Source organism: Anolis sagrei, chromosome X, assembly GCF_037176765.1.
Source record: "Anolis sagrei isolate rAnoSag1 chromosome X, rAnoSag1.mat, whole genome shotgun sequence".
Classification (NCBI taxonomy): Eukaryota; Metazoa; Chordata; class Lepidosauria; order Squamata; family Dactyloidae; genus Anolis; species Anolis sagrei.
This window is the reverse complement of record NC_090034.1, coordinates 88,677,999-88,689,827: the sequence shown is the minus strand read 5'-3', so window position 1 is coordinate 88,689,827 and position 11,829 is coordinate 88,677,999. Positions and strand designations below refer to the sequence as shown.

Below are 11,829 nucleotides of genomic sequence, written 5' to 3'. Positions count from 1 at the left end.
ACTGTCTTCTGCCCCCCCCCCCTTTCACTCTGGTCCAGAGCAGTAGTTGGCGTGGGGTGGGGGGGGGGAGGCAACACTGCCACATAATGCAGTTCAATGCAGTTAAACTGCATTACATGGCAGTGGAAATAGGACCTCAGAGCTTGTGCTAAATAGAACCTACAAACAATGGAAAGAGGAAACACAGGCTTATAGTGAAGCATATGTTATTGGAGCGGAAGTGAGCTAATTGTGGCAATAAAGAAGCACATGTTATAAGCCTTTCATCTGCCTCAGTGTTACCTACCTAGCACAAAACCTGTGATGCAACCAACCACAGGCTGTCTTTGATCTCTTTCCCTCCAATGCTTCCTGCTATTGCATCTTTGGCACCACAATTTCAACATATTGACAAAAGGAAACAAAGACACAAAGTACAAAGCGGTGTATAATCACGGGTTACTTTATAGAAGACAACCAAATCCTGATGGATCAGACAAGCAGATTGTTGCTCTGCTTAGACCAGTTCCCCTTGCTGCTCGAACGGCAGCTCCTCTTGCGGGAGCAGGTAATTCGCCACCGGATCATAGATCTGCATGACTTTTGCATAGTCAGCCGGCAATCCTCCAATCTGTTGGTAGGGGCTCTGGACACAAGGAACAAAAAGGGCAGTTAGTTTTTCTGCCATTTTCAAATCATTTTATTTATTTATTTATTTATTTATTTCGTATCAAAAGCATTGTGTAAATTAGTATGAAATCGATAAAAATAGAAGGAATGCAGGTAGCTAAATATCTTTTGACCAAAAACGGACAACAGCAACGGGATTGTCTGTAGCCTCCAACAATTCTTCCTCTGTACATGATGCAGGGCATAGTGGACAAACATACAGATGCGGAGTTGTCTGTTCTGCTCCACAGTCACATAAGGTTTGGGATTCTTTTAGGTACTGCCATTTTGCCAGGTTGTCTTTTGCTCTGCCCACTCTGCTTATGAGTCTGTTCAGGGATTACCAAGTTGCCCATTCTTGGTTTGCCCTTGGAGGAAGACCTTTGTGGAGTTAGGATTTCCTGGTTTAGCTGCCCAGTTAGGATTTCTTGGTTTAGCTGCCCAGTTAGGATTTCCTGGTTTAGCTGCCCAGTTAGGATTTCTTGGTTTAGCTGCCCAGAGGGATACTCTTGCTGTTGCTGGGGGACGCCAAGAGGAGTAGTAGTTCTCATAAAGCGTTTCCTTGATTTGAGTCTACTGGGAGGAGGCTGGTAGCCATGCAGTGGGTGGCTTTCACAGTGTTCAACTTTATTTCTCTCACACTTAGCAGCAACTTCCCGTTGCACATCGGGGGGGGGGGGGGGGGGGAGGGGCAATGCCAGCTAGCTTGTAGAGTTTATCAACAGGTATAGGTTTAAGACATCCTGTGATTATTCTGCATGTTTCATTCAACGCTATGTTCACCTGCTTTGCATGGGCAGACTTATGCCAAACAGGGTAGGCATACTCGGCAGTTGAGTAAGACAAGGCCAGGGCTGATGTTCTTACTAATTTTGGATCTGCACCCCATGTGCTGCCAGTAAGTTTCCGCAGGATGTTATTCTGTGCAGCTACTTTGTGCTTGGTGTTCAAGCAGTGTTTCCTATATGCTAGTGTTCGATCTAAGGTGACACCAAAATATTTAGGTTGGAAACAAGCTCTTGACCTTCCCAGGTGACTTTCAATTTCCTGTTGGCTTCATAGGAGCTGGTCCATGGAAGACAAATATATCAATGGCTCACAACCACAGCAAATACACAAAGCAAGCTACAGCTTCTGGGAGGGGTTTATTTAGGCAGCAGCTCCCATAATCCCCCAGCCAGCATGGCCAGGAGGATTTTGGCTGTTACTGTCTTTTTAAATAACTTGTCACGATTCTCCTTCTGAACACTATCATCAGTTCGGGCCAAACAACACGAGACAATTGACTCAGTGGCTCCATCAGAACAGAACTTTGGGGCAGAGGTTCCGTGCCCTACTTAGCAGAGCAAGCAGCAGAGCCCCCGGAGACAGAAATAATACACATTATCATTTAAAGAGCAGGGAGGGCATAAGACCATTAAATTTAGAGTCTAAAATTATCACACTGCACTACAGGATTGCCTTCGTGACCTGCTTCTGGGTTGGTAAAAAGGAGAGCTGGATAAGGCAGACCATTCTATTACACATACCCAGATTGCTCTCGTGGTGTTGGGAAACATAAATTTCAGGCCCTGGTGCTTGAAATGTCTTGTCTGTCAGTTAGCCAAAGATATTTCACTGCCTGGGATAAAGGACCAGGTGCCATTCCCCTTCCTTCCCTTGCCTATATGCATGCTAGCTAGATCAGCAAGTGAACCTTTGATAATAGAAATAGAATGAGATCCTCCATCATGCCTGAAGAAAGCAGACAAGTTTAGGACCACAGGGCCCCATCTACACTGCCATTATAATGCAGATTGAACAAGGGGTCCTCAAACTTTTTAAGCAGAGAGCCAGTGCAGGGTTTCATAGACTGCTGGGGGACCGGACTATAGTTTTTTAAAAAAAAACTTGAAGTCCTATGTACACTGCATATATCTTATTTGCAGTGCAAAAGAAAATCCACAAAGGAACAATACAATATTAAAATGAAGAACAATGTGAACCGACATAAACTTACCAGTATTTCAGTGGGAAGTGTGGGCCCGCTTCTGGCTGATGAGAAAGTCAAGCTAATTACGATTGTTGTTGTTGTTGTTGTATGCCTTCAAGTCATTTCAGACTTAGGGTGACCCTATGTCTAAAGTTTAGAGCGGAGGCTGGGCCAATGACTTTGGAGGGCTATTTCAGGCCTTAGTTTGGGGACCCCTGGTCTAGACTCATATTATCCAGTTCAGTGCAGTTCAATCAGCATTATATGAGTCTACACCAGTGGTTGAGCTGGGAGACCTAAAATAATGTCCGTAGGTGGGCTGGGAGACCTAAAATACTGTCTGCGGTCAGGGATACATGCCACCGTTGGAGGAGAGCGAGCGAGAGAAGGACACGGAAAAAAGGAAGGAGGCGAGTGCCGTTGCCCTCACCCTCTCGTGGCTTCCCTGGCACCCTTGGAGGAGAGAAAGACACACACACAGAGAGAGAGAGGGGGGGGGGAGAATCCCCCAAAGTTGTTGTTTTTAGCTCCCATTGCCACACATCAGTTGTAATGAAAAAACAGCCCTTTGTAAGACCTTGTTTAGTCCCTCAAAGTTGTTGTTGTTGTTGTTAAAGCCCTTAGGGACAGTTTCTTGGGTCTCATGCTCCTTTTGTATTTTTTTCAACCTCAGTCCCCCTTCTTTTTTAATGTGAGTGTTAACAAAATCAATAGATAACACAGTCCAAACAAAAAAAAAATCTTTTTTTGGTGTCTTTTTTTTAGGCCTGTTCCTGGGGTTATCTGGGGCACTGATTCAGAAAATTGCATTGCATAGACCACATCAGCTCTAAGTAATTAAATATGGTTTTCTGTGGGTGAGCAAATGGCAACTACTGGATGCCATATGATCTGTATCAGAAACTAGAGCTGATGTGGTCTATCCAATGCCATTTTCTGAATCAGCACCCCAGATGTTGGAGAGTGGTTCCTGATCAAAGTGGTCCCTGGTCAAGTGGTCCCTGGTCAAAAAAGTTGGGAAACAGTGGTCTACACTGACCATATAATAAAGTGCAAACTGCGCTATATGTCAGTGTAGATGGGGCCCAGGATAGACTGAATGTCCACAAAGTGAGGAGAATGACTGGAGGCAACTTCCCCTATGTCTTCCATTTGAGGAAGTTGTTCAGGACCAGCTCAGAATACATATTTGTTGGATGCTTTGGTCAATCTTTCCTTCCGCCAGAGTTTAGCCTATTTCAAACGGTAAGGAAACTTGGGGACTCCACATTTTTAGGACTATAGCCTCCATGCTCCCATTGGCCATGTTCCCATGCTGTTTAGATTTGTGATTCTCAACCTGTAGGTTCCCAGATGTTTTGGCCCTCAACTCCTAGAAATCCTAACAGCTGGTAAACTGGCTGGGATTTGTGGGAGCTGGAGGCCAAAACACCTGGGGACCCACAGGTTTAGATGGTCCAAACTTTTCCAAGAATTGTCAGCAACATATCAAGGACTGAGTCTTGGAGAGGAGAAGACATTCAAGGATTGAGAACATATTTGGTATTCAGAAGATGCAAAGTGTAATCTTTGTGATAACCCCCTTTCACAATTCATAGTTAAAACGTTAAGGCTCCACTTTAACTGCCACGGCAACATCAGTGGAATCCTGCAATTTGCAGTTTAGGTATTTAGAATTCATGTCAGAGAGTACTTCACTAACCTATGAATCCCATGGTTAAATGATGTTTATATGTGTGTATATGTGGTTTTGTGGGTGCATTGTAATGTATTTCTTAATTTTTTGCTTTTTAAGTCTCTTCTGCTGTGTTTTTCAGTGTTTTTATGAGAGATAATAAATAATAATAATAATAATAATAATAATAATAATTGTCGAAGGCTTTCATGACTGGAATCACAAGGTTCTTGTGGGGTTTTTTGGGCTATAGGGCCATGTTCTAGAGGCATTTCTCCTGACGTTTCGCCTGCATCTACGACAAGCATCCTCAGAGGTAGTGAGGACCTCACTACCTCTGAGGATGCTTGCCATAGATGCAGGCGAAACGTCAGGAGAAATGCCTCTAGAACATGGCCCTATAGCCCGAAAAAACCCACAGGAACATAATAATAATAATAATAATAATAATAATAACAACAACAACAACAACAACAACAACAACAACACTTTATTTGTACCCCGCTACCATCTCCCCAAGCGACTCGGTGTGGCTTACATGAGGCCAAGCCCGCAATACATCAATAAACAATCAATACAATATAAATCATAATCACATGAACAAAATAGACAATAAGCAATCAACAGCAACATATAAACATTTAAAACCAAAGGCCGGGTCAAATGTGGTAGATTAAAATTAAAAAATAGTGCTGATGTGAACCAGGTAGGATATAATTGGGATAGGATTTTTAGAGAGAATGAGGGAATACAGTCAATCCTAAGACTCAACATCTACACAAATGACCAGCCACTGCCAGAAGGGACAGAGAGTTTTATCTATGCTGATGATCATGCCATTACCACTCAAGCAGGGAGCTTTGAGATGGTAGAACAGAAGCTTTCCGAAGCTCTAGGTGCTCTCACTGCCTATTACAGGGAAAACCAGCTGATCCCCAACCCAACACAGACATGTGCCTTTCATCTCAAGAACAGAGAAGCATCCCAAGCTCTGAAGATCACCTGGGGAGGAATCCCACTGGAGCATTGCAGCGCACCCAAATACCTGGGAGTCACTCTGGACCGTGCTCTTACCAGAAGAAGCATTGCCTGAACATCAAGCAAAAAAGTGGGTGCTAGAGACAATGTCATACGAAAGCTGATGGCACAACCTGGGGATCACAACCAGATACAGTGAAGACATCTGTGCTACTCTGCTGCTGAGTATGCATGCCCAGTATGGAACACATCTCACCACACTAAAACAGTGGATGTGGCTCTTAATGAGACATGCCGCATTATCACGGGGTGTCTGCGCCCTACACCACTGGAGAAATTACACTGCTTAGCCGGTATTGCACCACCTGACATCCACTGGGAGGCAGCAGCCAATAGTGAAAGGACCAAGGCAGAGACATCTCCAGCTCATCCCATTTGTGTATCAGCCAGCACGTCAATGACTTAAATCTAGACATAATTTTCTAAGATCTACAGAGACACTCGCTGGAACACCTCAGCAAGCGAGAGTCCAAAAGTGGCAGGCTCAAACCCAGAACCCCAACCAATGGCTGATACCAAATGAGAGACTCCCCCCTGGGCACACAGAGGACTGGGCGACTTGGAAAGCGCTGAACAGACTGCGCTCTGGCACCACGAGATGCAGTGCCAACCTTCAGAAATGGGGCTACAAAGTGGAATCCTCAACATGCGAATGTGGAGAGGAGCAAACCACTGACCACCTGCTGCAATGCACCCTGAGCCCTGCCACATGCACAAAGGAGGACCTTCTTGCAGCAACACCAGAAGCACTCCAAGTGGCCAGATACTGGTCAAAGGACATTTAATCAACTACCAAACTCACAAATTTTGTATTATGTCTGTTTGTTTGCTTTGTTCTGTTAGAAATGTAATATAATTGACTGGCTGCCCTGACACGAAATAAATAAAAAATAAATCCTAAGGCAGTAGTAAAGTGCATTTTGAGGACATGATGCTGAGTTTTCTCCTTATTCTGGGAAGGCACACTGGAACAACCACGTTTTCAAGCTCCTCCTAAAGACTGCCAGAGTTGGGGCATGTCTGATGTCTCTGGGAAGTGAGTTCCATAGTCGGGGGGCCACCACCGAGATGGCCACTTGTTGGGCTGATAGGTGTATTGTGTCCAAATTTGCCACAATTCGCCCAGTGGTTTTTGAGTTATGTTAACTCCAAAAATGAACATTACATTTTTATTTCGATAGATTATTATTTGTCATATTTATACCCCACCTTTCTCTACCTCAACAGCGGGACTCAAGGCGGCTTACAATGGCACATACACAGTGCCTCAAAACAACAAATCCACCTTAAAATAATTTAAAGTTACAACATATTTAAAATGGTCAAAATACATTAAAAGTTAAAAACATGCCATCCAGAGTTCAAGGTCTAGGGACATTCCAAGGTCAAACTGCACATAATTCTATATTCGGCATACTGCATTGCCCTAATTTTCAAAAGCCTGCCTCCAGAGCGAGGTTTTGACTCTCTTCCTGAAGGCCAGTCGGGAGGAGGCTGATCTGATGTCGCTTTCCCCCCTTTTACATTCTCTGTTAAAATAAGCTAGACTCAAATTGATACATCATTTTTCCTAATGTATATGACAGCAGCAATGCATTATTTGAATGTAGACAGAGCATGGCATGAAACATACAAGAGAGAGAGAATGGAAATGGAACGAGAAAGAGAAAGGATGCCTCTCCTTCCTTGGCCCAAGGAAAGAGGTTCCAGGTACTCACTGCATATTCGTGAACCTGTGGTTCCTCCTTAGGGTGCCAGATGTCATACAGAGGTGCCAGCTCCTCATATGCCCTTGCCATCCTCACTTCTTCATACTCATGAGGCTCTGAGGAGCCAAGCCAGGGGGGCAGAATATTATGATCTGCAAAGATAGAAAATCCCTTGTTTCGCACTGGGAGTTGGGATGACAGCCAGGAGAAGTTACATTTAGGGGCTGCGGTAACTTTGAGGGAGCTTCTGAGAACAGCCCCATCATTCTTTGATCCCAGTGGCTGAGGAAAGGCTCTCCATCCATCCTAACTGCCTCTGCTCTGGCCTCTGAGGGAGTGAACAGCAGCCAGACTTTGCTGGATTTAATCACAGTCATCTCGCTTTCCTTGTCTTTCCTGTCTTTTTAGATTGCAAAGCTGAAGGCAGGGAATTGTCAAATTGACAATTTGCAAACTCCCCTGGGAGCCTTTCTGGAAATAGGGCAGAAAAGAAAGAAAGAAAGAAAGAAAGAAAGAAAGAAAGAACTCAGAATCCCCCTGCCAGCATGAAATCTAGTAGTTCAGCGTGGCAATTTTAGTCTCTGATTTGCCCTCCCTGCACTTTAAAAGATAGTATCTTTCATATTCTTTTCTCTTTGTAGCCCCTGCTGCTCATTAGTACGTGACTACATCCTAGTTCAACGGTTCTCAACCTCGGGGTCGGGACTCCTGGGGGGGGGGGGGCAGGCATGTAGCGGGGGGGGGGGGGGCTTTGGGGGGCTTCAGCCCCCCCCCCCCCGAAATTCTCATGGTGGTTCGCGAAAAGGTCTTACTGGTGCATTATTTAAACTGTTATGTTTATTCATATCATGATCTGATCACCATACTCAATATATCCCATATGCATGAGGGTATTGGGGTAATGATACAAAAGGTTTGCTAGGCTGGACCCTCTTTCACTCAGACTCAGCCCCCCCCCCCCTGAACCCCCGAAACTCAGCCCCCCTGAAACCCCCCCTGAAAAAAATTCAGCCCCCCCCCCCGAAACGAAATCCTGGCTACGGGCCTGGGGGGGGGGGGGCTCATGAGGGAGTGTCAGACGGTTCACCAAAGACCACCAGAAAACACAGTATTTTCTGTTAGTCATGGGGGTTCTGTGTGGGAAGTTTGGCCCAATTATATCATTGGTGAGGTTCAGAATGCTCTTTGATTGTAGGTGAACTATAAATCCCAGCAACTACAACTCCCAAATGTCAAGGCCTATTTCCCCAAAAATCCACATTTAGGCATATTGACTATTCATGCCAATTTTGGACCAGATCCATCATTGTTTGAGTCCACAGTGGTCTTTGGATGTAGGTGAACTACAACTCCAAAATTCAAGGCCAATGCCCACCAAACCCTTCCAGTATTTTCTGTTGGTCATGGGAGTTCTGTATGCCAAGTCCGGTTCCATTCCATTGTTGGTGGAGTTCATAATGCCACCAACAATGGAAGGAAGCCACAGGGAGGAGGGAGCAAGCTTGTTTTCTGCTTCCTTGGAGACTAGGACGCGGAACAATGGCTTCAAACTACAAGAAAGGAGATTCCATCTGAACATGAGGTAGAACTTCCTGACTGTGAGAGCTGTTCAGCAGTGGAACTGTCTGCCCCGGAGTGTGGTGGAGGCTCCTTCTTTGGAAGCTTTTAAACAGAGGCTGGATGGCCATCTGTCAGGGGTGATTTGAATGCAATATTCCTGCTTCTTGGCAGGAGGTAGGACTGGATGGCCTATGAGGTCTCTTCCAACTCTTTGATTCTATTCTATTCTATGAAGGAGAAAGACAGAGAGGGAAGGAGGGAGGAAAGAGGAAAAGGAGGAAGGATGGAAGAGAAGGGAGGGGAAGAGGAAGGAAGGAAAGATAGGATGGTGAGAGAAAGGAGGGCTTGAGTAAAGAGCCCAAGGAGCTGCATCTGTTATATATGCAGAATGGTGATCCATCAGGATGAAAAGAAGTTGTAGATGAAACATTTTAACCCAAAGAAAGTGAACGGATACATTTTGCATCCCAGGGTCCGGATTGTGGGGTTAGGATTTAAGGATCGGGGGCAGGGGGGGGGGGGCAATGGACAGACACCTGTAATGGTGGCATTTCTCTCTTTTTCAGCATGGTGACCCAACTGTGACCAAGTCTCTGTAGTAGCTGCAGATCCAGATGTTGACATCTTTGTAGAGCTGCTCTGGAAAAAAAAAGCCAACCAGCCATTTTAGCAGCAGCAAGAATTACTTTGTTAGGGGAAAAAACATATTTTCTGCACAGAAAACACTCCTGCCCAGAAAAAGCATGCTTTCCCTACAAAAAAAGTGAAGTGTATGGGGTTGTTGTTGTTTTTTCACATAATAAGTTCTGAACTGCAAATAGTCCTTGAAAACTGCAAGGTTTTAGGGAGTTTTCCACAGGCAGAGAAATTCATACCTGCCTTCAAGAATGAACTTTATAAAGATTTATATCCACAGTTCAGATACTGAGGCTGGATCTACACTAAATGATAGTGTTTAGCTGATGTAGATTTGTATAATGCAGTTCCAAACTGCATAATATGGTTAATGTAGACTGGGCACAGGCAAACTTCATCCCTCCGGGTATTTTGGACTTCCGCTCCTACAATTCCTGGCCTCAGGCCCTTTCCTTTTCCCCCTCAGCCGCTTAAGCGGCTGAGGGGGAAAAGGAAGGGGCCTGAGGCCAGGAATTGTAGGAGCTGAAGTCCAAAATACCCGGAGGGATGAAGTTTGCCTGTGCCCAGTCTACACTAACCTTATTATGCAGTTCCAAACTGCATTATATGGCAACGTAGATCCAGTCTGAGATTCATTTGGTCTAGGGATAGCTACATATGCCCACAACCGGAATATGCCAATATTCCCACAATAAAGAGAATGTCAAGTATAATTTTTACAAGCTACATCATGTTTCCAGTACTCATGACAATGGCAGAAGCCTGAGTGATGCATGGCTTTCTGCTGCTAAGAATCAAAAGAAGATCCAGATAAGGCTTTCAGAGTGCAAGAAGCCAAATTCTGCAAGTCAGCACAGTTGGGCCTCAAATATATTTCCTTTCTTTTATGCTAATCATCCTCTCTTTGTGCAGTTTTCCCTCTATTACAGATATCAGAATTACTGATAGAGAATATTAGAGTTCCTGTCAAATGGACTGTATCCAGAGAGATTTCAAACTCTTTCTTTCAAAGGAAGTAACCTTGACATTGAGTGGATCTTGCACATGTACAAATCCAGCTCCCTTGGCTGAAATGTCAACTTGGCATTTCAGTTGGGAGAAGGCAGACTATTAAGCAAAGGACAGAATAGTATCGCCTGGTGTTTTCCGTGACAGCAGTGTTGAATATACTCTAGGTTTTAGTCCAAACTTTAGAAGATTGATCCAAGTTGGTGAACCTATTTTGGGATTAGAACTCAGCCCCTTGGAAAGCTCCCTTAACATGTAGGCTAAAACATGTATTCTCAGTATCCCCCAATCAAAAACCACCAACCAGCACTGAGAAAAACAATTTTCCCATCCACATCTCCAGTTCATACCTAGATTTCATTTTTCCTTCTCAGGGTTGGCAATTTTTGTACTAGCTCCAGTGTCTTTCTATACATACACACAGGAACACGAATATACTCTGTGTTGTGCTACAAAAAATACACCTATTGCCTTCTGCCTATCAAGCTCCTGTTAGATCAGCGTTTCTCGTCCTGGGTGTCGGCACCCCTGGGGAGGGGTTCAGAAGGGGGTTTCAGAGGGGTTGCCAAAGACCATCAGAAAACATATATTTCTGATGGTCTTAGGAACCCTTTTGGAAGAGAACGCTGAAGATCTCTCTGCCTGTCCTTCTCCTTTTTGGAAACAGACGGCAAATCTTCCCATCTAAAGCCCTTCTCCTGCTGTGATTGGCCGGCCTCTCAGCCAGCCTCCCAGCCAAGGGGAGGGCTGTTTCTGAGACTCCAAGTGGGGAGGAGAGAGCAGACATGCTCGGTGCATGGCACAACACAATATTAGTATTACTATGTTGTGCTATACCACTATACTATGATATTATTAGTAATATGACATGTAATATAAATATATAATTATTATATTATATTATAATAATTATTATACAGGGTTAGTCAAAATGCATAGGCCAATAAGCCATTCAATTGAATGGCTTATTGGCCTATGCATTTTGACTAACCCTGTATTATAATAATACAAGTGGCCATTCTTGAATACTCTCAACACATAATAATTAATTTCTCTTTTAACCCATCAAATATTTAAACATATAATAATTAAACATAATCAACCTCACATAACAGTCTTGATGCATCCAAATCTGTTTTCATACATGCATTCACTTATTCTAAACTGCAATATTGCCACACATTTATCTAGACTTTCAAAAAGGGAATCTATTCATTCACATCTCAACATTTCAGGTTTCTATTAAACAAAAGCTAAAACTTTACATTTCTCTTCCTGTCATTTCATCACCACTGTATCACTTTCTCTATACTCTCATTTCAATTCTACCCTGTCCTAGGCAATCACACATATTGGTTTTTCTCCTGTGATTGACCCTATTCTCTTATTCTAACTTTTTTCTTGCTTTCCCTACACATACCTTCTTCACATACCTTTAACTTTCTTCTTGGTTTTGCTTACCCACATGAAAATATATAAACTTGGCATTTCCCATCATCATGTGTATTTTTCCAGGTTTTTCCTAAATTATCCTCTTTTTCCTTTTTATTTGAAACCTGTAAAGATTATTTTTCCCCCAACAC

General features: G+C 43.8%; 1 protein-coding gene across 1 annotated transcript in view; it reads right to left on the bottom strand.

The window, feature by feature from the left end:
- Positions 1–426: 426 nt before the first annotated feature.
- Positions 427–11,829, bottom strand: part of NPHS1 (NPHS1 adhesion molecule, nephrin) — a 103,527-nt gene continuing 92,124 nt past the window's right edge. The window contains exons 29-31 of the mRNA XM_067460668.1: positions 9,139–9,241; positions 7,052–7,194; positions 427–625 (exon numbers count right to left, since the gene is read on the bottom strand). Coding sequence (XP_067316769.1) covers positions 497–625; positions 7,052–7,194; positions 9,139–9,241 — 375 coding nt within the window. The 3' untranslated portion in view covers positions 427–496. The remainder of the gene's footprint in view (positions 626–7,051; positions 7,195–9,138; positions 9,242–11,829) is intronic.